Below are 27,430 nucleotides of genomic sequence, written 5' to 3' on the forward strand. Positions count from 1 at the left end.
GGTAGTATTAGTGATGTTGCATTCTAATCTATCCAAGTCACTAAGAGAAACTATAAAATCTTATTAGGCCCAATATCACCTACATAGTATTTCTGCTCATATTTAATGTAAAGCTAATCATGAAGGAAAGAAACAAAAAATCCCAAATATAAAAAATTCCAAATACAAAAAAGCATTTTATAATACAAATGACCAGACTTATCAAAGAGTTAATGTTATGAAAAACAAAAAAAGTGGAGGAAATATTCTAAATAAAATCAAGAAACATTATCTACCAAATGCAATGTGCAAACCTTAATTGGATCTTGGGAAAACTGCTTTTGACATTTCGAGAATAAATGAGGAAATCTGAATATAAACTACATATTTGATATTACAGAATTATTATTCATTATCTTTGACGTGATGATAACATTATATTTTGAAAAATGGTCTTGTTCTCAGAAGATGCAAAGTGAAATATGTAGAAGAGAAGGATGATGACTGAAACTTACTCTCAATCCAGCTTAGAAAAAAAAATGTGTACTGACATTAATATAGCAAAATGTTAGTAACTAGGTTAATACAGAGGCAATTAGAGATGCCTGGGTGGCTCAGTCAGTTAAAGGTCTGGCTCTTAGTTTCAACTCAGGTCATGATCTCATGGTTTTGTGACTTGGACCCCTGCATCAGGCTCTGTGCTGACAGTGTGGAACCTGCTTGAGATTCTTGGTCTCCCTCTCCCACTGTTCCTCCCCCACTCATGCTGTCTCTGTCTCTCTCAAAATAAATAAATAAACTTAAAAATATAGAGAGGCAATTAACATTATTCTTCAGTATATAATTCTTTCAACATTTCTGTAGATTTGCAGTTTCTCCAAACAAAAGATTAAAGGAAAATATCTTCATGATATTTCTATTCAATTCAGTAAAAAAATTCCAAAATCTAAAATCAGTTAACACAATGGAAATTTTTGTAAATCTCTTATGGCTTAAAGTAGTAACTGTTAACTGATTCTTGTTAGAAATACATTTTAGATAACTTGGGTTATAAAGCAAATTTCAATAAAGTCAACCCTACTGCATGGATTTATATTATAAAATCTGAATTATTGTTGTATTTTTAAAGACTTTAAAAAATTTTTAAGACTTCAAGAGATAGTTGTTTAAAAATTCTGGCATAATAAAATAGTTAAGTAGTTGTTTTAATGAAACAGTAGATGTTCTCATAGTGGGAGAATTTTTACAATGTTTCCCAAAGGCAAGAAGATCCTCCCATTACTTTATCTCATACTATTTCCCAGAGACGTAGGACTTGGGATATCTAATACTACATGTGCAAAGGCCCACAAATTTAATTCATCACCCTCTTTCTACTAGGGAAATCCATTATTTAACAAAGCTAGATTACAACAATTCACGGAGATTAGGAAAACTATCTAAGACAGTAAAACAATAAAGACCATCTTATACAGGTACACATAGACTGAGAAGCAGTTTCATACTCCTTAGCATATCTGTGTAGCCTGAAAAGAATGGAAGGGAGAATGGTCATCATTTTCCTTTCAAAAATGAAGGAAGAAAAAAAAGTCAGGGAAGTAATTTTCCCAGTTCATTAATTTGATTTATTTCAGATAGAAAATTTCTTCCTTTGAATTAGTGTCCCATTTCTTGTCCATAAATTGAAAAATATGTAGCCAGTGGCTATAACAATACATACAAATAAAGTATTTAGATATCTACTCCCATACAGCCCCCCCAAATCAAGACAAAAGTCCAATATGAATATTATATATATATATATATATATATATATAATGTTATGAATATTTTATTTTGCAACATATTCCTCAGGCGATAAAAGAAAAAAGCCAGTAGGAGCATCCTTTCTTAATGTCCCCCCCACCATTTCAACTTTTCTTCAAACAATGAAATCTCTACATAGCCTGAATAAAAAAAGAAGATAACTAATCAATTCTATTAAGATACATATTTTTTAGGGGCACCTGAGTGGTTCAGATGGTTAAGCATCCAACTTCAGCTCAGGTCATGATCTCGCAGTTTGTGGGTTTGAGCCCTGCGTCAAGTTCTATCCTGACAGCTCAGAGCCTGGAGCCCACTTCAGATTCTGTGTCTCCCTCTCTCTCCCCTCCCTTGCTTGTGCTCAGTCTCTCTCTCTCTCTCTCTCTCTCTCAAAAACGAATTAACATTTAAAAAAATTTTTTTAAGATACGTATTTTTTTAGGGGCGCCTGGGTGGCTCAGTTAGTTAAGCATCCGACTTTGGCTCAGGTCATGATGTCGCGGTTTATGAGTTTCAGCCCCGCATCAGGCTCTGTGTGCTGATAGCTCAGAGCCTGGAGCCTGCTTTGGATTCTGTGTCTCCTTCTCTCTTTGCCCCTCTTCTGCTCGCACTCTGTCTCTCTCTCTCAAAAACTAAACAAACATTTAAAAAATTTTTTAAATAAAAAAAGATACATATTTTTTTAAGCATTTTAAGATCTCTGAAATCAGGGCATATCTAACCATTGACAACATGTCACAACTGCAGTCAGCATACGTGAGCGAGCACAGGGGAAGAACAGAGAGACAAAGAGAGAAAGAATCCCAAGCACTTGGGGCTTGAACCCAAGAACCCCAAGATCATGACCTGAGCCAAAATCTAGAGTCAGATGCCCCCAAAAGCAAAGTTTTAAATCAACTACAGCTCTCATTCACAACTGGTAGAAGTGTAAATAACAATAATCACTTTAGAAAAGCATTTCAAAAAATCTTCTAAAGTTAAATACATATGACACAGCAAATCCACTCATTAGTTATATACCCAATAGACTACATTCAGTCACCAAAAGACACACACAAGAATGTTCACAGTTCACAGTGGCAAAATGATCACAGCCATGATAATGGCTATAATCAGAAAGATGGGTGCTGGGGTGGCTCAGTCATTTAAGCATCGGACACTTGATTTCAGCTCAGGTCATGATCTCACAGTTTGCAAGATTGAGCCCCGAGATAAGCTCTGCACTGATGGTATGGAGCCTGCTTGGGGTTCTCTCTCTCCCTCTTTCTGCCCCTCCCCTTCTCATTATCTCTCTCTCTCTCTCTCAAAATAAACAAACTTTAAAAAGAAAGACAATGAGAAGTATTGGCAAGAGCATGGATGAATTAGAACCTTCATACACTGCTGATGGTAGTGCAAATTATACAGCCAATATAGAAAACAGTTTGACTATTTCTTTAAAAAGTTAAAAATAAACTTACCAAAATGACCTGGCAATTCCAGTTCTAGGTATACACCCAAGAATATGAAAACATAGGTCCAATTAAAGATTACTATGTGAATGTCTATAGCAGCATTATACATAATAGCCCAAACTAGAAACAATCCGAGTACCTACCAATTAGTGAATGGATAAACAAGTAGTGTGTGTGTGTGTGTGTGTGTGTGTGTGTGTGTGTGTGTATCCCTACCATGGAATATTATTCACCAGTAAAAGGAATGAGTTACTGATACATGATAAAACATGTATGAACTTCAAAAACATTTGGAAAAAAAAATTTCCTAAGCGAAAGCCAGACAAGACTGTATTTTGTAGGAGTATATTTTTCTGAAATGTCCAGAAAAGGCAAATTTATAGAGCCATAAAGCTGACGGTTGCCTTGGGCAACAGAGATTGACTACAAACAAGTACAGAAAACTTGGATTCACAGAAATATTCTAAAACTGAACTGTGCTCATGATTGCATAAATCTATAAATTTGCAAAAAAAACATTTAATTACAAATGGATGATTTTCTTTTTAATGTTTGTTTATTTTCAAGAGAGCACGCGGGCATTTTGGGGGGTGTACAGACAGATGGGGAGACACAGAATCTGAAGCAGGCTCCAGGCTCCAAGCTGTCAGCACAGAGCCCAACACAGGGCTCAAACTCACAAACTGCCAGATCATGACCTGAGCCGGACACCCAACCAACTGAGCCACCCAGGTGCCCCACAAACAGATGATTTTCAATGATACATAAATTACGCCTCTCAGAAGTATTTTTAAAAAGTAACTAGCAAGGGACAGCAAGCAGGAAGCTATAAATGAAATGTTTGGTGATGTAGGTAATAGCTATGGCTGCGTTACAGCTAATAAGAATTCAGTGTTCTAATTCTTACTTTCACATATGCTTGAAAATTTTTCATAATGAAAAGTTTTCTTAAATAAGAAAATAAGTTTTCTTAAATAAGAAAATAAGAAGAAAATAAAAATTTTTAAATATAAAAATAATTAATTTTTTTAATTAGCAGATTTGAAAGCTTCACCAAAAATGTACCAATATGTATTGCAAGTATGTACCAATAGCAAATAAATGCATGAAAATGATGCTTAACATTAACTGTTATGTAAATGCAAATTAGAACTACAATAAATATCACTATGAACCTATTACAATATCTGAAATTGAAAAGACTATATGCAGTGTTGGGGACGATGTAGAGCAACTGATAACTCTCATATACTGCTGATGGGAACATAAAATAGTACCATGTCTTTGGAAACAGTTTGGCAGTTATTTAAGAAAGACCCAGCCATTATACTCCAATGTATTTACCAAAGAAAAATGAAACCATTTCATACACAAAAATGTTCATAGTAGCTTTATTTCTAATATCTAAAAATAGAAACAACTCAAATATCCATCAAGAGGTGAATGCATAGGGGCACCCGGGTGGCTCAGTCGCTTAAGGGTCTAACTCTTGACTTTGGCTCAGGTCATGATCTCATGGTTCCTGAGTTCAAGCCCTGTGTGGGGCTCCGTGCTGCTGGTGCAGAGCCTGCTTGGGACTCTCTCTCCCTCTCCCTTTTTCTCTGTACCTCCCACGCACACATACACTTTCTCTCTTTCTCTCTCTCTCTCAAAAGAAATAAATTTAAAAAAAAAAGAAGTGATGGATAAACAAATTGTGGAAATCCATACAATACTACTCAGCAAAAAAGAGAAATGACCTACTGATACAACATAACTGAAATAATTATGCAATTGTAAATAATTATGTTGATGAAAGAAGCCAAACAAAAAAGAGTACATATAATTCTACTTATATGGAATTAAACTTCTAAAAAATGCAAACTCATCTATAGTGATAGAAAGTAGATTAGAGATTGCCTGAGTAATAATGGGGGAAAGATGACTACTGAAGAGTGAGTGAAAGGGAAGGATTATAATGAGACATTATAATCTTTTGGTAGCTATAGACATGTTCTTATCTTAATTGTGATGATAGTTTCACGTGGTATATAATTCAATAAGGCTGTATAAGAAAACAGTATAGTGAATACTTGTGTAAGAGTGAGGGCAGTAAAGGGGGAGCACAAGAGGGATTTTTGGGGTGGTGTTAATATTCTGTTCTTTTTTTTTTTTTTTTTGAGAGAGAGAGAGAGCATGCGTGAGTGTGGGAAAGGGTGAGGGTGAGAGAGAGAGAGAGAGAGAGAGAGAGAGAGAGAGAGAGAGAATATATCCCAAGCAGCCTCCACACCCAACACAGATCCTGAAGCAGGGCTCGATCCCACGACAGGATCATGACCTGAGCTGAAATCAAGAGTCAAGACACTCAAATGACTAAGCCATCCAGGTTCTGTTTCTTGACCAGGATACTGGCTATAGGGGTGTGTTCACTGAAAATTCATGGAGCTGTGCACTTAGGATCTACACATTTTTCTGTATGCATGTTATACATCAATTTTTAAATGGCTTATTAAAAAGAAAATATGATATTATTATACATTCAACAGAACGTATACTTTTTGGGGCGCCTAGGCGATTCAGTCGGTTAAGCATCCGACTTCGGCTGAGGTCATGACTGTGCGGTTCTTGAATTTGAGCCCCACGTCCGGCTCTGTGGCTCTGTGCTGACATTAAATAAACATTAAAAATTAAAAAGAATGTTACTTTTTAATTTCAGACAATACCAATTCTTGGCAAAGATGTGGACAACTGAAACTTTCATACATTGCTGCTAAGCATGTAAACTGGTACAATCGCTTTGGAAAACTAGCTATAACTACTTAAGTGCTAATATACATATATACCTGGTGACCCAGTATATACCTAGTTCTACACCTAGGTATACCTAACAGATATGAATCTACATATCCAACATATATGAAGCTCAAAACTTAATGCTGAATGAAAGAAATCAGAAGAGTACATAGTACATGATATTATTTAATTTAAATTCAAAAACAGTAAGAAATCCAAAGTAACAATTATTCTGGTAAGAATCAGTGTACTGGTTACCACTGGAAGGTAGGAGTAATAACTGCTTCTGGGACCCTGGTAATGTTCTACATCTTAATCTGAATAGTAGTTACAAGGCTGTGTTCACTTCATAAAAATTTATCAAACAGTATACTGAATATTTATCCATCTTACTGTATATATGTAATATTTCAATTTCTAAATCTTTAAGCAACATGGGGCTTGAACTCATGACCCCGATATCAAGGGTTGCATGCTCTACAACTAAGGTAGCCAAGTACCCCATTTCCATTTTTAAGATCTACTCCCCCAAATTTCAACTCTATACTGAGCCAGAGAAGGAAAGAAAAAGAAATAATTTAAATAGTCCAGCTGTCCTCTATGACCACACCCTATCACCAATGAGAGTTATGTCCTCAGAAAGCAAATGCAAATAATAAGCCTGACATAATCAGTGTAAACTGGCAAAATCCACAGACAGAATGTCAGTCATTTCAGGGGTTTCTCCTCTATTGACAAGAAGTAAAAACACTGTTGAGGCGACTAAAAAAAGAGTGTAGAGATAGCTTTGTCTATATGCACAAGAAATGAATTGGAAAATTAACTGGAAAAACATTGCAGAGTAAGAACTGACAAAAATCATCTGAAATGAAAATATGACAAATAACAAGAAGAATCAGCACCCTAACTCTCCATAAATGCTCAAATGTCCCAATCAGTGAGATACCAAAACATTTTAATTTCTGAATATTATCACATGAAATTTTGAACTATATATTATTAGGTGCCATATACCATTTATACATTATTATATAGAACTGTATAAACAAAACCAGGTAAAATTTACTTAAAAGACATTTAAAGAAAATTTTCAAGAATAAATTAGACTGCTCTCTAAACGCAATTCTACTTTACCATATACATACATATATACACAAAAAGTACATACATCTACATATAAATATCATAAATACGTTATAAACACACTTACAAACACACATAAAAACACATATATGCCCTTAATTGAACAAAAGATAGAAATCTAAAAATACCACTTAGAGTGAGAAAAATAACAAAGCCACTAAAATAGTGCTGTATTACATTGGAAAGGGTAGGCCAAAAAGGAATGGCTTAGGAAGCTAATTTCTCATTTATTATAAGAAGTAATCCAGCAATAATGTCTAGAGTTGACAAATCATGAATCAGTTATAAGCACATTATTTAAAGATACGGAAATGATCACCAGGAAAACCAAAACAGTTGTCTACCTTTAATCTTTTCTCCAAGGGTGGTGATTGCAATTGGGACAAAGGACTGCTGATTTTCATACAATTTAATGTACTGTCTTATATCTTTAACCATGAACCTATCCTACTTATTTTATTATTAAACTTTTAAATCATGTTACAGAAGAATAGGTCACACAAAAATTTTCCACTTCATATAAATTTTAAGAACAGATCATATACTTTGATCCCAGGGGAAACATATCTGTAAAGAGCATGATAACTGTCCCTATTTCACAGGTTTATTGAGAGGATTAAACCAGATAACATAATGTAAAATAATCAGCAAAGTGCCTGGCACAAGGATTCAATAAATTTTACCCATCATTACTAATACTTCCTATATAAGCACAGAATAAGGTTCAACACTAATTTCTAGAACTGATGCTAATTCATTATGTAAAACACCTGATTAATAACCACTCAATAACTAACAACTGAATTAATGAATCTATCTAGTTTTCAAGAAACGGATAATTATCTAAGACTATCAAATAAAACACAGTTACCTTGTTAACTACAATGAAATCAGAGTAAAAATTAAAATCAAAATCTGACAAAACACAAAAAAAATCATATCCCAATTTCACTATTTATAAGAATAACAACAGCAGCCATAAGTAGTTACCCTGTACAGCATTTCCTTCTAATGCTTTCCTGTATTTTTAAATTTTGTTTCACATACAACTTTTATAATTTTGGGAGTGGGAGGAGATCGATTTTAGAATTCTATTCCACAAAGAAAGCAATTGCTTACAAGGGCCAAAATTTCCAAATCATGTCATACTATTTTTGTACAAGGAAAGGTAATTATTATTTCTTACATATCTATAAAATGATATATCAACATAATTTTTTCTTGGCACATTTAGTTATCTGGGAGCAAATAAGATTCTAATTAAAATAAAAGAATGAAAAGGGGTGCCTGGGTGGCTCAGTCGGTTGAGAGTCTGACTTCAGCTCAGGTCACGATCTCATAGTTCATGAGTTCAAGCCCTACATCGGGCTCTGTGCTGACAGCTCGGAGCCTGGAGCCTGCTTCAGATTCTGTGTCTCCCTCTCTCTCTGCCCTTCCCCCATTCATGTGCTGTCTCTCTCAAAAATAAATAAACATTTTTTAAAAATTTAAATAAATAAATAAAAGAATGAAATGCTTAAATTTCCCTAGAAATAGAACTATGTCATCCATTCAAAGTACATCATTCTCTGTCAATAGGGACCTAAATAAATGCCTGACTGAACAAAATAAACCTTCCATAAGACTGCAAAGAATGGGATATGTAAGAGAATGAATATACAGCTGACGCTTGAACAATGCAGCAATTAGGGATGCCAACCCCCAATGTAGTCAAAAATTCCCATATAACTTTTGACTCCCTAAAAATTTAACCACTAATTGCTACTATTGACCAGAAGACTTACTGATAACATAAGCAGTTAGCATATATTTTATGTTATATACTGTATTTTTACAATAAAGTAAGCTAGAGAAAAGAAACTGTTATTAAGAAAACTATGAGGAAGAGAACATACATTTACAGTACTGTACATATATTTATCCAAAAAAACCCCACATATTAGTGGACATAGTTCAAGCCCATGTTGTTCGAGAGTCACCTATATATACTTATAAAGTATATGCATTATTATTTATATTTGTAAATACCTTACAACTGCTATAAATATTATCTTCTCTCCAAAAGTTCATAACCTTCATTGTAGTAAGGAGCAACTTAGCTCCTCATCTAGAGATTCAAATGGAGTAAAGAGAGAATCAAAGTGAGATAGTCAGAAGTAAGAAGAAAAACAGGATGCAGGGATAACAAGTTTCTCTCTAATGAGTATATCTGCCTTTAAGCCAAAGAAGAGGTATACCTAGAATGGTCACCTCAATTTCCAAGCTTACCTGTGCATACTCTCTTTCAATAGCAGCCTTCTTCTGACTGAATGTCCTAAAAACACAAATAAAAATTCATTAGCAGAAGTGTAACAATAATTTTATGTAAATTTATCAACACATCCTCAGATACTACCTGGTAAAAACTGTGTTCAGGGAAAGGACAATATTTTATTCATCTTATGTTCTAGGAACACTGCTGACAAAAGGCTCTGGACTCAGAAAAACTACATTCAAATTCTGGCTCTACCACTTAGTAGCCGTATGATCTTGGTCAAGTCACTTGACTTCTCTGTGACTCAAAATGGGGATAGTTATAACAGTACCCATGTCAAATGACAGAGTAAAATTTAGTTATTTAAAATATATTAAGTGCTTGGGGCGCCTGGGTGGCTCAGTCGGTTAAGCACCCAATTCTGGTTTTTGGCTCACAGTTCATGAGTTCAAGCCCCACATGAGGCTCTGCGCTCACAGTGCAGAGCCTACTTGGGATTCTCTCTCTCTGTCTCTCTCTCTCTCCCCCTCTCCCTGCCCTCTCCCTCCCACTCTCTCTCTCTCAAAAATAAATTAAAAAAAAAAATATATATATATACATATATATATGTATATATATATGTTATCTTCTCACCTATCATAAATACCCAGGCAGAAGAAACTAAAATGAACTAGCTTATACTTTCATCATTAAAAAATCTGAAAACTGGGGCGCTTTGGTGGCTTAGTCGGTTAAGTGTCTGACTCTTGATTTCAGCTCAGGTCAGTAATCCCAGGGTCGTGGGACTGAGCCTTGCATCAGGCTCTGCCCTGGGAGTGAGGCTCTCCCCACCTGTGCTCACTCGCTCTCAAAAAAAAAACAAAAAACCTGAAAACTTACCCATATTTTGAAGGAGGTAGTATTTTCTAATATTTCACAAAACATGAAAGCAAACATTTAAGCTATTTATTCAGTAGTAGTATTCATTTAGCATTCAGTGTTTATTTATTTAGCTTGAAAGCCTAGATGTAACTCGTCTTAAAATAAGGATGTTCAAGTGAAGTCTCCAAGAAAATGGGAACTCTTATTCTGAATGTGTGTATCAATTAATTTTAAAATTCTCGGTGGATTTTTAGTTGTTATGAAACAATTACATGTCTGCTAAGTAATTTTCTGTTCTAAAGAAAGAAAACAAATCCAAGTTGACAACTATTCAAAATCAACATCATTAATATTAGAAACCTATTTGTTATAATTCACAGTATCAAGAGAGCAGAACAAAAAAATCTTCTCATAATCTCCATAGAAGATGAAAAGGCATTTGTTAAAATTCAACATCAGTTTCTCATAAACATCTTTAAAAATATTAATGGATGCTATAATTAAACAGATGGACAAGAACAAGCGATGGCAAAGACGTAGAGAAATTAGAACTCTCATACAATGCTGGTAAGAATATAAAATGATGCAGCTGCTTTAGAAAATCATAGTGTAGGAGTTCCTCAAAAAGTTAAACATAGAGTTACCATATTGACCCAGCAGTTCTATTCCTAGGTACATACCCAAGAAAACTTGTCTATATAAAAACTTGTAAACAAATGTTCATAGCAACATTATTCATAATAGCCAGAAAGTGGAATCAACCCAAAAGTCCATTAACTGGTGAACAGATAAATAAGATGTGCTATATCATATGATAGAATATTATTCAAAAAAGGAATGAAATATTGATACATGATACAGTATGGATGAACCTGGAAAACACTATGCTAAGAAGCCACATAAAAGGACACATATTACATGATTTCATTTATACAGAATGTCCCAGAATAGGCAAGCCTACAGAGACATAAAGTAGATTAGTGGTTGCCAAAGGTTGGAGAGTTAAGTTTGCCATATTTCAAAAGCATTTTTCTTTTACCTAAATAGGTTGATTATAAAGTTCACATGGAAAAAATGAACACTTAAGAACAGTTATTAAGATTCTGAAAAAGAGTATTTAAAAAGACCTACCTTCACCACATAATAAAAACTAATTTAATAAGGTGGCAATAATTAAGATAGCTTAGTAACGGAACATGAATAAACAGAAAGATAATGAAACAGAAGTCAGAAATGCACCTAAATACACAAAAATTTAGTAACTGAAAAAGAAGACATTTTGATTCAAAGGAGAAAACATGGATTACTTAGTAAATTCTACTGCATCAACTTTACAAGAAGACGCAATGTTAAGTAAACAGAAAAGTTACAGATTAATGTATATATAGTATACTATGTTTTTACATGAAAATGTTTACCCATATATGCTGTATTATAATTACAATACTACTCCATTACAACACAGATGGTCCCCAACTTGCAATGGTTCAACTTACAATTTTTTGACTTTACAATGGTGCAAAAGTGATATGCATTCAGTAGAAACCGAACTTCAAATTTTAAATTTTGATCTTTTCCTGGGCCAGCACAAAACTCTCCACTGTTGTGCAAGGCAGCATCAGTGCACCCCAGCTCCCAGTCAGCCACGCAATCACAATGGCAAACACCTTACTAACAACCAACCATTCTATACCCATACAACAATTCTGGTTTTCGCTTTCAATACAGTAGTCAATAAATGACATGAGATTGTCAACACTTTGTTATAAAATGGGCTTTGCGTTAAATGATTTTGCCCAACTGTATGCTAATCTAAGTGTTCTGAGCACGTTTAAGGTAGGCTAGGCTAAGCTATGATGTTTTGTAGGTTAGGTATACAAAATGCATTTTTGACTTAATGTCATTATTTTCAACTTTCAATGGGCTTATCAAAACATAACCCCACTGTAAGTCAAGGAAGAGCTGTAGTCCCTTAAATGAAAAACTATTATGTGGAAAAATGCCTACTGTGGTCCCCTAGGAAATCACTGTGATAGAATTCTCTGAAATATTAACAAGAAACTGGCTTGACAATGGCTCCATATGAAGAAAGGAACTGGTGTTAGAAGACCTTTTACTGCATTGTTTGTGTTATCTGAATTCATACCATGTGGATGTGTATATATTTTTGAGGTGGAATTTATATGACATACAACTAATAATTTTAAAAAATGTTTTTAACATTTATTTATTTTTGAGAGACAAAGAGAGACCGAGCATGAGCTGGAAAGGGGCAGAGAGAGAGAGGGAGACACAGAATCAGAAGCAGGCTCCAGGCTCCAAGCTGTCAGCACAGAGCCCGATGCAGGGCTCCAACTCACCAACCACGAGATCATAACCGAATGAGCCACACAGGCACCCCACAATTAACCAGTTTAAAGTGTTCAGTTAAAAAAATAAATAAATAAAAGAAAACAAAGTAAATAAAAATAAAAATTAAATACATAAATAAGTAATAAAGTGTTCAGTTCAACAGCATTTCATGTGTTCACAGTATGCAACTACCACCTCTACCCACTTTCAAAACCTTTTCATTACTCCAGAACACTCCATATTCATTAAGTAATCACTCTCTCCATTCCCCCTCCTTTTATCCCTGGCAAAAAGTAATATATTTTTCTGCCTCTATTACATATTTGCCTATTCTGGAGATTTCCTATAAAAGGAATCATACATGACCCTTTGTATCTGACTTCTTTCACTTAGTATGTTTCCAAGGTCCAAGTTGTAGAAGGTATCAATACTCCATTACCTTTTGTGACTGAATTATTATTCCACTCCACTGTAAAAATACAATTATTATTATACTCCACTGTATGGATATACTACAATTTGTTTATTCATTTATCTACTGATGAATTTGGGTTGTTTCATATCTTACCTATTATAAATAATGTTGCTATAAACAACATATATAAAGTAAGAATAAATCCCTGTAATAGTTATTTCTCTAATAAAATCCAATATTCTAAATAATTTTTCTAAAACAAATCTGATCAAGCTACTCTCCTACTAATATTCCTAAAAAAGCTCCTCATCACTCCCAGAGTAAAAATCTAAATTCCCTTAAGGTTGTATGTGACTTTATCTCTGTAAACTCCCCCATTCACATCTCAGACCCCAGCTAAAGTTCTTAAAAGGACCAGTAGGCTCATGCTCATAGTCTAGCAAATGTACTCCTTTTTACTTGGAATTCCCTTCCCCCATTATTTGGCTTAATTCTTCCTCATCCTTCAAAACTTAGCTTAAGCATAACCTCTAAAAACTCTTCCTGAATTCCACTTGTGATTTGGATACCCTTTCTCTAAGGTCCTCCAGCATGTTGTAACAAAGCACCTGCTTCAAGTATTTTAATTGTGAATTGACTAGAGTTCCCTGAGAGCAAGGAGTGTGTTTTGTATTTATATGTGTAGCACAGTGCCTGAAAGCTAGAGAAGTTTATTTCAGTAAATGTTTGCTGAATGAATGGATAGAAACTAAATAATCAGGTTTCAGGCTCTTCATGAGTATGAATTAAATAGCTCAGTAGAACCAAGATCACAATCTATATCCATATGGACCAGTTAAGTTTCTCAACCTTGGACAGACTGTATCAGAAAACCTAACTATTTTGTGTACATGAGCTTTAAAAACCAAGGAGGGTATATGAATGTGCAGTAAAGGATTAACCTTGCCCCAAGAGAGGTCTGGCCTTTGCCCTTGACTTCTGGGGAATGATCTCTAAACCTATGGAATGTCATGTCTGATAACAGTGTTTTTGTTTACCTGGGGACCTTAGGCCATGCATAGTCTATGATAGCAATGTGATTTATTGAGAGTGGTGTGGAGGAGGGGGGGGTTCCTAACACATGGTTATCAGTTCAACCTCTGAAGAAGCTGGAAACTAATAAGGTCAGCCACATGGGCAGTTAATCATATCATGGTGACCAAATATACCTCTTCTCTTGGCTGATTATAAGGTAATATCCGTTCACTATAAAACACACACACACACACACACACACACACACACACACACTTCAGTAAACTTTCAATGAGTTCTGTGAGTCCTTCTGTTGAATTATCAAATCTAAGGGTGGTCCTGGGGCTCCCTGATCTTGCAAATCATGTCAGAAGTGACATGTATATATAGACCTCCAAACTTGCGGTTGGTGTCAAAAGTGAGAGTTGTCTTGGGGACTCCCTAACTCAATAATTCATCACCAAGATAAGCAGAACACCTAAGAATGTTCAAATTATTAATGGTGGTAGTGGAAATGGGATATTAATAACCATAATGATGAATGTTAAAAATACAGATAAACACACATACCAGATGGCTAAAACTTAAAAGACTGATAACTATAAATATCAATGGGATGATAGAGCTATAAAACTCTAATATGTTGGTGGTGGGAATGTAAAATAATACAACCACTTTGGGAAAAAATATGGTTTTTATTATATAATTAAGCACACATCTATCCTGACACAGCAATTCTAATAGTGGGCATTTACCAAGAGAGATGAAAATACACATCCCTAAAAACACTCAACAAAAATATCTATAGCACCTTTATTCATAAACAGACAAAAACAGGTGTCTATCACTGGCATAATAGATCAACAGTGATATATACTCAAAATATATAAAGAACTTTTAAAACTCAATACCCAAAAAATGAATAATCCAATTAAAAATAGGCAGACAACATGAATAGACATCTTTCCAAAGAAGACATACAGATGGTCAGCAGACACATGAAACGATGCCCAACACCACTGATCATCAGGAAAATACAAATCAAAACTACAATGAGAGATCACCACCTCACACCTGTCAAAATAGCTAAAAATCAACAACAAAAGAAACAACAGATGTTGGTGAGGATGTGGAGACAGGGGAACCCTCTTGCACTGTTGGTGGGAACACAAACTGGTGCAGCCACTCTGGAAAACAGTATGGAGGTTCCTCAAAAGTTAAAAAAGGAGTGCCTAGCTCAGTTGGTTAAGCGTTGGACTCTCGATATCGGCTCAGATTGTGATTTCACACTCGTGAGATAGAGCCCTCCGTTGGGCTTTGTGCTGAGCGTGGATCCTGCTTGGGATTATCTCTTCCCCTTTCTCTCTCTGCCCCTCCCCTGCTTATGCACACACGCGTGCTCACTCTCTTTCTCTCTCTCAAATAAATAAATAAACTTTTTTAAAAAGTTAAAAATAGAACTACCCTACAATCCAGCAATCGCACTACTAAGTGTTTTATCCAAAGAATATAAAAATACTAATTCAGAGATACATGCACCCCAATGTTTACAGGAGCATTATCCACAATAGCCAAACTATGGAAGCAGCCCAAGTGCCCATCAACTGATGATAAAGATGTGATACATATATATTCATAATGGAATATAACTCAGCAATAAAAAATGAAATCTTGCCATTTGCAGGGACATGGATGGAGCTAGAGAGTATTATGCTCAGTGAAAATAAGTCAGAGAAAGATAAATACTGTATGATCTCACTCATCTGTAGATTTAAGAAACAAGGCAAATAAGCAAAGGCACAAAAAAAAAAAGAGGCAAACCAAGAAATAGACTCTACACTATAGAGAACAAACTGATGGTTGCCAGAGGGGATGTGGGTGGGGGAATGGGTAAAATAAGTGAGGGAGACGAAGAAGTACCCTTGTTGTGAGGAGCACAGGGTGTTATATGGAAGTGTTAAATCATTGTATTGAACACTTGAAACTAATATTACATTGTATCTTTAACTGGAATTTAAATAAAAACTTTTTTTAAAGGTTTTTTAAAATGGTGATATATTCTTTTTTTTTTTTAAGGTTTTTATTCATTTTTTAGAGACAGAGACAGAGACAGAGCACGAGTGGGGGAGGGGTAGAGAGCGAGGCAGACAGAATCCGAAGCAGGCTCCAGGCTCTGAGCTGTTAGCACACAGCCCGATGCAGGGCTCGAACCCACAAGCTGTGAGATCACGACCTGAGCTGAAGTTGGATGCTCAACCGACTGAGCCACCCAGGTGCCCCTAAATGGTAATATATGCTTAAAATAGAAAAAAAAAAAAATGAGTATTAAAAATGCATGGACTAAAAAAACAAAAAACAAAAACAAATGAACTATAACTACCACATTTTACTATTCTGAATTAGTTCACCTCTGTTATTTTATAAATAATACTTTAAATAGAACTAATATTAGGATATAAAAAATAATTTTTTAACATGGACAGCAAGCTGGGGTAAGGGAATTAGTGCTTATATTATTAGCATATTGATAATTCTTTCATTTAAAAAAAACCTTTATAATTTTGTTCTGGAATACAATGGCTGTTTTTAGGGGTATTATTACAGCAAATATGGCAATAACATTAAAATGATGACATGAAACACAAAAAACTTTTTTTTAAACAAAGCAAGTAGAATAAAGAACTGAAACTATAAGTCTGGCACAGAGGAAATTACTTGGCTCCTAATAAAAATAGTCACCAACATTCATCAAGTATCTTCTGAATTTCAGGTATTCTGCTAAAGAGGCATTGGAAATAGAAAGATGAATAAGACACAGACTCTCTTCTCAAGGGATCCATTAAGACAAGGTATAAATGGATGATGCCAAGATCCACAAATGCTATCGTCATAAAATGAAAAGCAGAAAGTGTTCTTATTTCTTATTAATTAGGCAGGCAACCTTGGGCAAGTTAATTTTCCTGACTGTGCTTCAGTGTCCTATTGGTTAAATGGGAATAAAAAGAACACCTACCTCACAGGATTATTATGAAGATGAAATGTACATATTTGTAAAGCACTTAGAACAGACTTGGCACATACTAAATGTTAGAAAAGTCTTTGTTAAATAAGTGCAAATACATTCCACAGCTTAGAATTATCAAATTTAATCCAGTTTAAATATTTTGACTAAATGAATATGCACAGCACTAACAAAAGTACATTTTAAGCAACTCTGGTCTTCATGACAGAGCAAAGTGAAAATCTTCTTACTCCTCCCAGAAGTTACTCAAAAGCAATAAAGACAATAAAAAACATACATGCAAACATGATCTCCAATAAAACTAGGAAACATATGAAATATAAGTGAAAGATAAGCCAAAAGAGAGACAAACTGGAGAAGGAGGGTGAATATAAGGCACAAGGCTCCAAAACTCAAGGGGGGAGGTGTCTACATTTCTTCAAGTATACTTCCTGAGGTATAAAATTTAAACCACATTTGCAACAACAAAAACAGGGGACGTGGGCTGGGGAAAGAGCTTTGTTGTTCACAATTTGAAGAAGTAGAGGAGACAGTACTAAATTAGGAATCACATAAACAAGCTACACTAGCAGAAATTAGGTTGCTGGTGTGGCAAAAAGATAGTGAGACAGCTGCACTACCAACGGTCCGATCTTCTCTGGTAAAGGAGAAATAAAATAAATTAATACACACAAACCTGGTTGTAAAGAAAATTACTGTAGATCTGGAAGGCTGTAGCTACCCTGAGATACCTACAAAAAGTAGTACGGGGAAAACCCCCTTCATTCAAAAAATAAATAACCCAAATGTAAATTTTAAAAAAGGAAAAACAGTAGCCAAAGGACACTCATGAGAAAAATGCTGCCATCAAGCAAATGAAATATGTAACCAATATTTCAAATGAACTTTTAAAACTTAATAATTTTAAAAACTAATAAAGAAATACCACTTTCAGATCAAATTACAATGTTCAAATGCCAAGAGAAGAGCAGTGGAGAAAGTGGGGATTCCCTCTTGTTCCTGATGTTAGGGGGAAAGATTTGTCTTTTGCCACTGAGTACAGCTGACCCTTACACAATACAAGCAGTCAAAAATCCATGTATGGCTTTTGACTCCCCAAAACCTTAACTATGCATAGCCTACTGGTGACTGTAAGCCTTACCAATAACAAACAATTAACACATTTGTATGTTATATCATATACTGTATTCTTACCATAAACTAAGCTACATAAAAGAAAATGTTATTAAGAAAATCATAAGGAAGAGAAAATAAATTTATAGTACTGTACTGTATTTATCAAAAAAATTTGGACCCACATGGTTCAAACCCATGTTGTTCAAGGGTCAACTGTATAACGAATGTTACTGTGGGTTTTTCTATGAGCCCTGTATCATATTAAGGAAGTTTCCGGGGCACCTGGTTGCTCAGTCAGTTAAGCATCTGACTCTTGGTTTCAGTTCTAGTCATGGTGTCATGGTTCACTAGATCAAGCCCCATGCTGGGCTCCAAGCTGATAGCTCGGAGCCTGCTTGAGATTCTCCTTCTCCCTTTCTCTCTGCCGCTCCCTCCCTCTCTCTCAAAATAAATAATTTTTTTAAAAGGAAGTTTCCTTTTATTCCTAGTTTACTGACTGTTTTTTAATATATTTGTCTACATTTTTTGAGTATAATTGACACAGGATGCTACATGTGTTTATATGTGTTACAATATTTCAGGTATATGACAGTGATCCAACTTCTCTTTAAGTTACGCTATGATCATCACAAGTGTAGCTACCATCTGTTACCACACAGTGCTCTTACAATATCATTGACTATATTTTCTATGCTGTGCCTTTAGTTTACTGAGCAGTTTTAACATGAAAAGGTGCTGAATTTTGTCAAATGCTTTTCCTGTCTCTATTGGCATGATTATATGGTTTTGTCCTTTGTTTTATTCGTATGGTGTATTTCATTCATTGATTTTCTTATATTGAACTTTTACATTCCTGGGATGAATCTCACTCTGTCAAAGTGTATAATCCTGTAAATGTGTTGTTGTTTTTTGAGAATTTTTCCATCAATGTTCATAAGGGATATTGATCTGTAGTTTTCTTGTGATATCTTTGTGTGACTTTCATATCAGAATAATGAGGACCTCATAGAATGTGAGTGTTCCCTTCTCTTCTTTTTTTTTGGGGGGGGGGGGTTGGGGGGAGTGTTTGAGAAGGACTGGTGTTAATTCTTCTTTAACTGTTTAGTAAAGTCCACCTATGAAGATGTCTACTCCTAGACTTTTTGTTGGGAAGTTTTTAATTACTGATTCAATTTCATTATTTGTAAAAGGTCTGTTGAGAATTTCTATTCTTTTCTAGAATCAGTTTTGGTAATTTGTGTGTTTCTAGGAATTTGTCCTTTTCATCTAGGTTATCCAATTTGTTGGCATACAACTGCTCATAGTACTCTCTTTTAATACTTTTTATTTTAATGGTAGAATAAAGAGTAATGCCCCCATTTTCATTTCTCATTTTAGCTATTTGCATCTTCTCTCTTTTTTCTTAGACTAGTTAAAGATTTGCCTATTGTTGAGCTCTTCAAAGAATCGACTTTGGTTTCATTCATCTCTCTACTGTCTTTCTATCCTCTATTTCATTTATCTCTGATCTAATCTTTTTTTAAATTTTTTTTTTTTAACGTTTATTTTTGAGACAGAGAGAGACAGAGCATGAGCAGGGGAGGGTCAGAGAGAGAGGGAGACACAGAATCTGAAACAGGCTCCAGGCTCTGAGCTGTCAGCACAGAGTCCGACGCGGGGCTCGAACTCACGGACCGTGAGATCATGACCTGAGCCGAAGTCGGCCGCTTAACTGACTGAGCCACCCAGGCGCCCCTTTTTTTTTTTTTTAATTTTTTTTTTCTCTGATCTAATCTTTATTATTTTCTCCCTTTTTCTGGTTTTGGATTTGGTTTGCTATTTACTAGTTTCTTGGGTGTAAAGTTAGGTTGATCTGAGATCTTTATTTTTAATGTAGGTGTTTAGAGCTACTAATTTCCCAGAGTAGCTTCACTGCATACTGTAAGTTTTGGTATATTGTGTTTTTGTTTTCATTCCCGTCAAAGTATTTTCTAATTTTCCCAGTGATTTCTTTTGACCCACTAGTTATTTAAGAATATGTAGTTCTGGGGCGCCTGGGTAGCTCAGTCAGTTAAGCATCCTAGTTCAGGTCAGGTCATGATCTTGTGGTTCACAAGTTCAAGCCCCACGTTGTTGTTCAACAAGGATGCCAACAAGGATGCCACAACCATTAAAAGGAGAAAGAATAGTCTTTTCAACAAATAGTGCTACAAGTGAATTTCCATATACAAAAGAATGAAATTGGACCCCATCTCATTCCAAATATAAAATTTAAGTCAAAGTGGACCAAAGATTAAATGTAATAGCTAAAACTATAAAATTCTTAAAAGAAAGTATAGGAGTAAATCTTCAAGATCTCCAATTTGGCAATAGATTCTTAAATGGAACACCAAAAGCATATCAAGAAAAGAAAAAAAAAAAAGTAAAACAACTTCATCAAAGTTAAAAATATGCATCAAAGGACATTATCAGGGCATGTGGGTGGCTGAGTCGGTTAAGCCTCCGCCTCTGGCTCAGGTCATGATCTCAGTTTGTGGGTTCGAGCCCCGCATTGGGCTCTGTACTGACAGCTCAGAGCCTGAAGCCTGCTTCAGATTCTGTGTCTCTTCTCTCTCCCTCTGCCCCTCCACAGATCATGCTCTGTCTCTCTCTCTCTCTCTCTCAAAAATGAATAAATGTTTAAAAAGTTTAAAAAAAAAAACAAAAAGACATTATCAAGGATATTAAAAGAAGGGTTGCCTGGCTGGCTCAGTCAGTAGAGCATGTGACTCTTGATCTTGGGATTCTGAGTTCGAGCCCCACATTTGATGTAGAGATTACTTTCAAAAAAACAAAAGGAAAGAATATGAAAGGGAAGGAAGGAAAGAAAATGAAAAGACAATAGAATAGGAAAATTATTTGCAAATCATGTATCTGATATAAGGGCTTAATATCCAGAATACATAAAGAACTCTTAAAAACCTATAGCAAAGAGACCAATGACCCAATTTTAAAAAGGCAAAAGTAGGGGATTCTGGGTGGCTCAGTCAGTTGGTGTCTTAGTCTTGATTTCAGCTCAGGTCATGGTCTTACGGTTTATGGGATCAAGCCCCACGTCAGGCTCTGAGCTGACAGCACAGAGACTGCTTGGGATTCTCTCTCTCCCTCTCACTCTGCCTCTTCCCCTCCTCATGTTTTCTCTCTCAAGATAAATAAAACTTTTTTAAAAATTTAAGTTAAATTAAAAAGGCAAAAGTATTAAATATACATTTTTTCCACAGAAAATATACAAATGGTCAATAAGCACATGAAAGCACATGAAAAGATGTTCAACATCCATTAGTCACTAGGAAAATGCGAATCAAAACCACCGCAAGTTATCACTTCAGACCCACTGGAATGGTTATACACAAAAGCAAGAGAACAAATACTGGCCAGGATGTGGAGAAGTAAGAACCTTCATACATTGCTGATGAGAATGTAAACCAGTACAGCTTCTAGAAAACAACTTGACATCCTCAGAAAATTAAAAATAGACCTACCCTATGACCCAGCAATAGCACTGCTAGGAATTTACCCAAGGGATACAGGAGTACTGATGCATAGGGGCACTTGTACCCCAATGTTTATAGCAGCACTCTCAACAATAGCCAAGTTATGGAAAGAGCCTAAATGTCCATCAACTGATGAATGGATAAAGAAATTGTGGTTTATATACACAATGGAATACTACGTGGCAATGAGAAAAAATGAAATATGGCCTTTTGTAGCAACGTGGATGGAACTGGAGAGTGTGATGCTAAGTGAAATAAGCCATACAGAGAAAGACAGATACCATATGGTTTCACTCTTATGTGGATCCTGAGAAACTTAACAGAAACCCATGGAGGAGGGGAAGGAAAAAAAAAAAAAAAAAGAGGTTAGAGTGGGAGAGAGAGCCAAAGCATAAGAGACTCTTAAAAACTGAGAACAAACTGAGGGTTGATGGGGGGTGGGAGGGAGGGGAGGGTGGGTGATGGGTATTGAGGAGGGCACCTTTTAGGATGAGCACTAGGTGTTGTATGGAAACTAATTTGACAATAAATTTCATATATTGAAAAAAAAAAAAAGAAAACAACTTGACACATCCTCAAAAAAAGTAAACACAGAATTACTATGTGATGTAACAATTCCACTCCTCAGCATACATACTCACAAGAAGTGAAAAATTAAAACAAAAGCTTATAGACCAAAGTTCATGGCAGTGTTATCCATAATAGCCAAAAAGTGGAAATAACCCAAATGCCCATCAACAGATCAATGAATATGCAAAATGTGGTACATCCATAAAATGAAATTTTATTTAGCCATAGAGAGTAATAAATACTGATATATATTACAACATGGATGAATTGCAAAAAATACTTGGTAAGTGAAAGAAGCCAGCCACAAAAAGCCACTGTATTTATAGGTTCTCCAGAGAAATAGAACCAAGATGATGTGTATATGTATAAAAAGATATTTATTTTGGGGCGCCTGGGTGGCTCAGTCGGTTGGGCGTCCAACTTCAGCTCAGGTCACGATCTCGCGGTCCATGAGTTCGAGCCCCGCATCGGGCTCTGGGCTGATGGCTCAGAGCCTGGAGCCTGTTTCCGATTCTGTGTCTCCCTCTCTCTCTGCCCCTCCCCTGTTCATGCTCTGTCTCTCTCTGTCTCAAAAATAAATAAAACGTTAAAAAAAAATTAAAAAAAAAAAAAAGATATTTATTTTAAGGTACTGGCTCACATGATTATGGAGGTTGGCAAATCTAAAATCTGCAGGGTGGGATAATAGGCTGGAGACCCAGAGAAAAGCCAATGTTGCCATTTAAGTCAAAGGTCATCAGGCTGGAGACCCACAAAGGAGCTGCTTTTAGGTCCAAAGGCCATCTGCTGCAGAATTCTCTTACCTGGGAAGGAAGCCAGTCTTTTGTTCTATTCAGGCCTTCAGCTGATTAGATGAGGCCCACGATATTATGGTGAGCAATCTGCTTTATTCAAAGTCTACTGATTTAAATATTAGTCTCATACAAAAACATCTTCAGAGGAACATTCATATAATATTTGACGCATGTCTGGGCACTGTGGCCCAGCCAAGTTGACATATAAATTAAAAATTACAGCCACATACTAAATGATTCCATTTTTATGAAATGTTGAGAGAAAGCAAATCCATAGAAATAAAAAGCAGATTAATCATTGTCATGAGCTTAGGGAAGGGGGTGAAATGGCAAGTGATTGCTTATTTGTATGGGGTTTCTTTCAGGGTAATAAAAATGTTCTGGAATTAGTGATGATACTTGTACAACACTGTGAATATACTGGAAACCACCTAATTGTATACTTTAAAATGTTAAAATAAGCATAACTTTCTGTTATGTTAATTTTACTTAATATTTGTTTTTTACAGTTTATTTTATTTATTTTGAGAGAGAGAAAGCAGGGGAGGGGCAGAGAGAGACAGACACAGAATCCGTCAGTGCAGAGCCCAATGTGGAGCTCAAACCCACGAACAGTGAGATCGTGACCTGAGCCTAAGTTAAGAGTTGGATGCTTAACAGACTGAGCTACCTAGGTGCCCCAATTTTACTTAACAAAATAACTTATTGATATTTCCTGTGAATAAGATCCTGTCAATAAGAATACATCTGTATCATGGCACATTGACCCACGAATGGCACTTTTCCATGGTACGTGACACTTTTTATTGCTAATGTTCAGCATATAAATGAATATTTATAGGGTACTGGCATCAAAAAAAAAAACCCACATGGGGGCACCTAGGTGGCTCAGTCAGTTAAGCATCTGACTTCGGCTCAGGTCATGATCTCACGGTTCATGACTTCGAGTCCCACATCGGGCTCTGTGCTGACAGCTCAGAGACTGGAGCCTGCTTCAGATTCTGTGTCTCCCTCTTTCACTGCCCCTCCCCCGCTCACACTCTGTCTCTCTCTGTCTCTCAAAAACAAACATTAAAAAATAATAAAATAAAATAAAATAAAATAAAATAAAATAAAATAAAATAAAATAAAAATGACACATAGACCTACAACAGAATAGAGAGCCCAGAAACAAACCCATGTATATACAGTCAACTAATATTTGACAAGGGAGCCAAGAATACTCAATGGGGAAAGGACAGTGTCTTCAATAAATGGTAGTGAGAACACTATCCACATATAAAAGGATGACACTGGACCCCTATTTTATACCACTTACAAAAATTAACTCAAAATAGTTAACTGTAAGACCTGAAACCATAAAACTCCTAGAAGAAAACATAAGGTAAAACAGTTCCTTGACATTGGTCTTGGCAATAATTTCTTGGAAATGATACAAAATCACCAGCAGCAAAAGCAAAAATAAATAAGTTTTACTACATCAAACTAAAAACCTTCTGCGCAGCAAAAGAAACAATCAACAAAATAAAAAGGCAACCTACAGACTGAGAGAAAATATTTACAAGCCAAATATTTGATAAGGTGTCACTATCCAAAATACATAAGAAACTCATAGAACTCAGTAGGAAAAAAAAATAATAATAACCCAATTAAAAGGGGGAAGAGGACCTGAAAAGACAGTTTTCTAAAGAAGACACACAAATGGTCAACAGGTACATGAAAAGGTACTCAACATCACCAATCATCAAGGAAACATAAATTAAAACCAAAATGAGATATTATTTCACACCTGTTCGTATGGCAATTACCAAAAAGAAAAGAAACAAGTGTTGGCCAACGTGGAGAACACATAATCCTTAGGCACTGTTGGTGGGAATGTAAACTGACGCAACCACTATGGGATACGGTATGGAGGTTTCTCAAAAAATTAAAAATAAAACTACCACATGATTCAGTAATCCCACTTCTGGGTTTGTATCTAAAGGAAATGAAATCAGCATCTTGAAAAGATATCTATATCCCTGTATTCAATATAGCGTTATTCACAATAGCCAAGACACAGGAACAACCTAAGTGTCCACTGACAGAAAAATGGATTAAAAAAGCATGGTCTGTGTGTGCACGCACATGTGTGTATACATACATACACAAATATATACGTATACACAATGACACACACAAAAAAGGAAATCTAGCCATTTGCAAGATCAATGGAAATTGAGGGCATTATACTAAGTGAAATAAGTCAGACAGAGAAACATGCTGTATGATCTCACTTATATGTGGAATCCAAAAAAGCTAAAAAATCACAGACAGAAACAGAATAGTTGTGGCTAGAGGATGGGGGAAATGGGGAGATGGTGGTCAAAGGGTACAAATCAATACAAGATGAATAAGTTCTGGGGTATATCATATAGTTCTAAATGTACATCAGAGTGGCTATAGTTAACAATTGTAGATTATACATTGAAAGTTGCTAAAAAAAAAAAAAATAGACCTTAAATGTTCTTACCACACACACAATAAAGTTAATTATGTGATATGATGGATGTGTTAACTAACCTAGAGTGGTAATCATTTTGCAATATAGACATGTATTGAATCATCCCACTGTATACCTTAAGCTTATACAATGTTCTATGTCAATTACATCTCAATACAGCTGGAAAAAAAATGAAATTCAAATGAAATGCCTTAACCAAAAACTGTCAAGAAACTAGAAATAAAAAGAAACTTCCGGGGATCCTGGGTGGCTGAGTCAGTTAAGGGTCTGAATTTTTATCTCGGCTCAGATCCTGATCTCATTGCTCATGAGATCAAGCCCTGCAATGGACTCTGCACTGACAGCACAGAGCCTGCTTGGGATTTTCTCTCTCTCTCTCCCTCTCTCTCTCTCTCTCTCTCTGCTCCTTCCCTGCTCATGCACAAGCATGACTCGCTCACTCTCAAAATACATAAATAAACTTAAAAAAAAAAAAAAAAAGAACCTTCCTAGACCTGATTAAGGGCATCTATTAAAACTCTACAGATAAAACATGTGCAGTCTCAATGATTTTGACCTAAGATTAGGAAGAAAGCAAAGAGATAGAAAGTAAGGATGTCCACTCTCATCACTTCCATTCACTAACTGGTACAATATGAAAGGGCAAGAAAAGGAATGAGGCATAAGAATTGGAAAGGAAAAAGTCAAATTATCTTTTTTTTAGATGACATGATTATGTACGGGGAAAAAAAATTTTTTTTTTTTACAGGGAAAATATTAAGAAATCCACAGAAAAGCTACTAAATTAGTAAATTTAGCTAGGTCACAGGATATAACCTAATATTCAATATTCACTTCCATATCAGCAATGAACAGTAAGAAAATGAATTTTTTCAATGCTCCATTTACAATAGCATCAAAAAATAAAATGTTTATGGATAAATTTAACAAATGATATGGAATACCAGACGCTGAAAAATGCAAAACACTGTGAAGGAATATTAAATATATTAAATAATAAATAAATGGAAAGATATCCTACGTTCATGGACTGAAAGACTTTTATGTTATTAAAATGACAGCTCTACTGGAACTGAAAAACAGAGTCAATACAGTCACAATTAAAATCCTAGCAGGCCTTTTGAAGAAATTGACAAGTTAATAAGCTTTCTATTGAAAACAAAAAATCTAAAATAGCTAAAACACCTCTGAAAAAGAACAAGATGGGAAGATTTACATTACTTAATTTCAAGACTTACAATAAGACTATAGTTATCAAAACAGTGTGGTAGTGGCATGAAGATAAACAAATAGCTCAGTGAATCAAAATAGTATCCATGAAAACACACACACACACCCCAAGTGATTTTCAACAAAGATGCAAAAGCTAATTCAATGCAGCAAAGATAAGTTTTTCAACAAATGGTGATGGAACAATAAACTTGAAATGGATCGTGACACTAAATGTTAAGCAGGGCACAAAAAAGCAAAAGCCATAAAAGAAAAATTTGATGAAGCAGATTTCACCCAAATTTGAACCTTTTATTCTTTGAAAGACACAAGTTAAGAAAATGACAAAGCAAGCCACACACTAGGAAGGAGAAAAATTTATCTTATAAAGGGCTCGCATAAATAACACTTACAGTTCAACATTAAGAAGTCAAACAATCCAATTTTTATTTTATTTTTTTAAATATTTTTTTTAACGTTTATTTTTGAGATAGAGAGAGACAGAGCATGAACGGGGGAAGGTCAGAGAGAGGGAGACACAGAATCTGAAACAGGCTCTAGGCTCTGAGCTGTCAGCACAGAGCCCGACACGGGGCTGGAACTCACAGAGCGCGAGATCATGACCTGAGCCGAGTCAGCCGCTTAACCGACTGAGCC

General features: G+C 35.4%; 1 protein-coding gene across 7 annotated transcripts in view; it reads right to left on the reverse strand.

Moving 5' to 3' along the window:
- The window catches only part of FCHSD2 (FCH and double SH3 domains 2), a 300,305-nt gene that overhangs the window by 232,011 nt on the left and 40,864 nt on the right, over positions 1–27,430 (reverse strand). For 5 of the 7 annotated variants that reach the window (XM_019449723.2, XM_053900073.1, XM_019449722.2 and 2 more), the window contains exon 3: positions 9,420–9,465. The exons of the other annotated variants lie outside the window; for them this stretch is intronic. In XM_019449723.2, coding sequence (XP_019305268.1) covers positions 9,420–9,465 — 46 coding nt within the window. The remainder of the gene's footprint in view (positions 1–9,419; positions 9,466–27,430) is intronic. 7 annotated transcript variants of the gene reach the window in all.

Source organism: Panthera pardus, unplaced genomic scaffold (genome assembly GCF_024362965.1).
Source record: "Panthera pardus isolate Hobbes unplaced genomic scaffold, ASM2436296v1 HiC_scaffold_12, whole genome shotgun sequence".
In the NCBI taxonomy this organism is placed as follows: domain Eukaryota; kingdom Metazoa; phylum Chordata; class Mammalia; order Carnivora; family Felidae; genus Panthera; species Panthera pardus.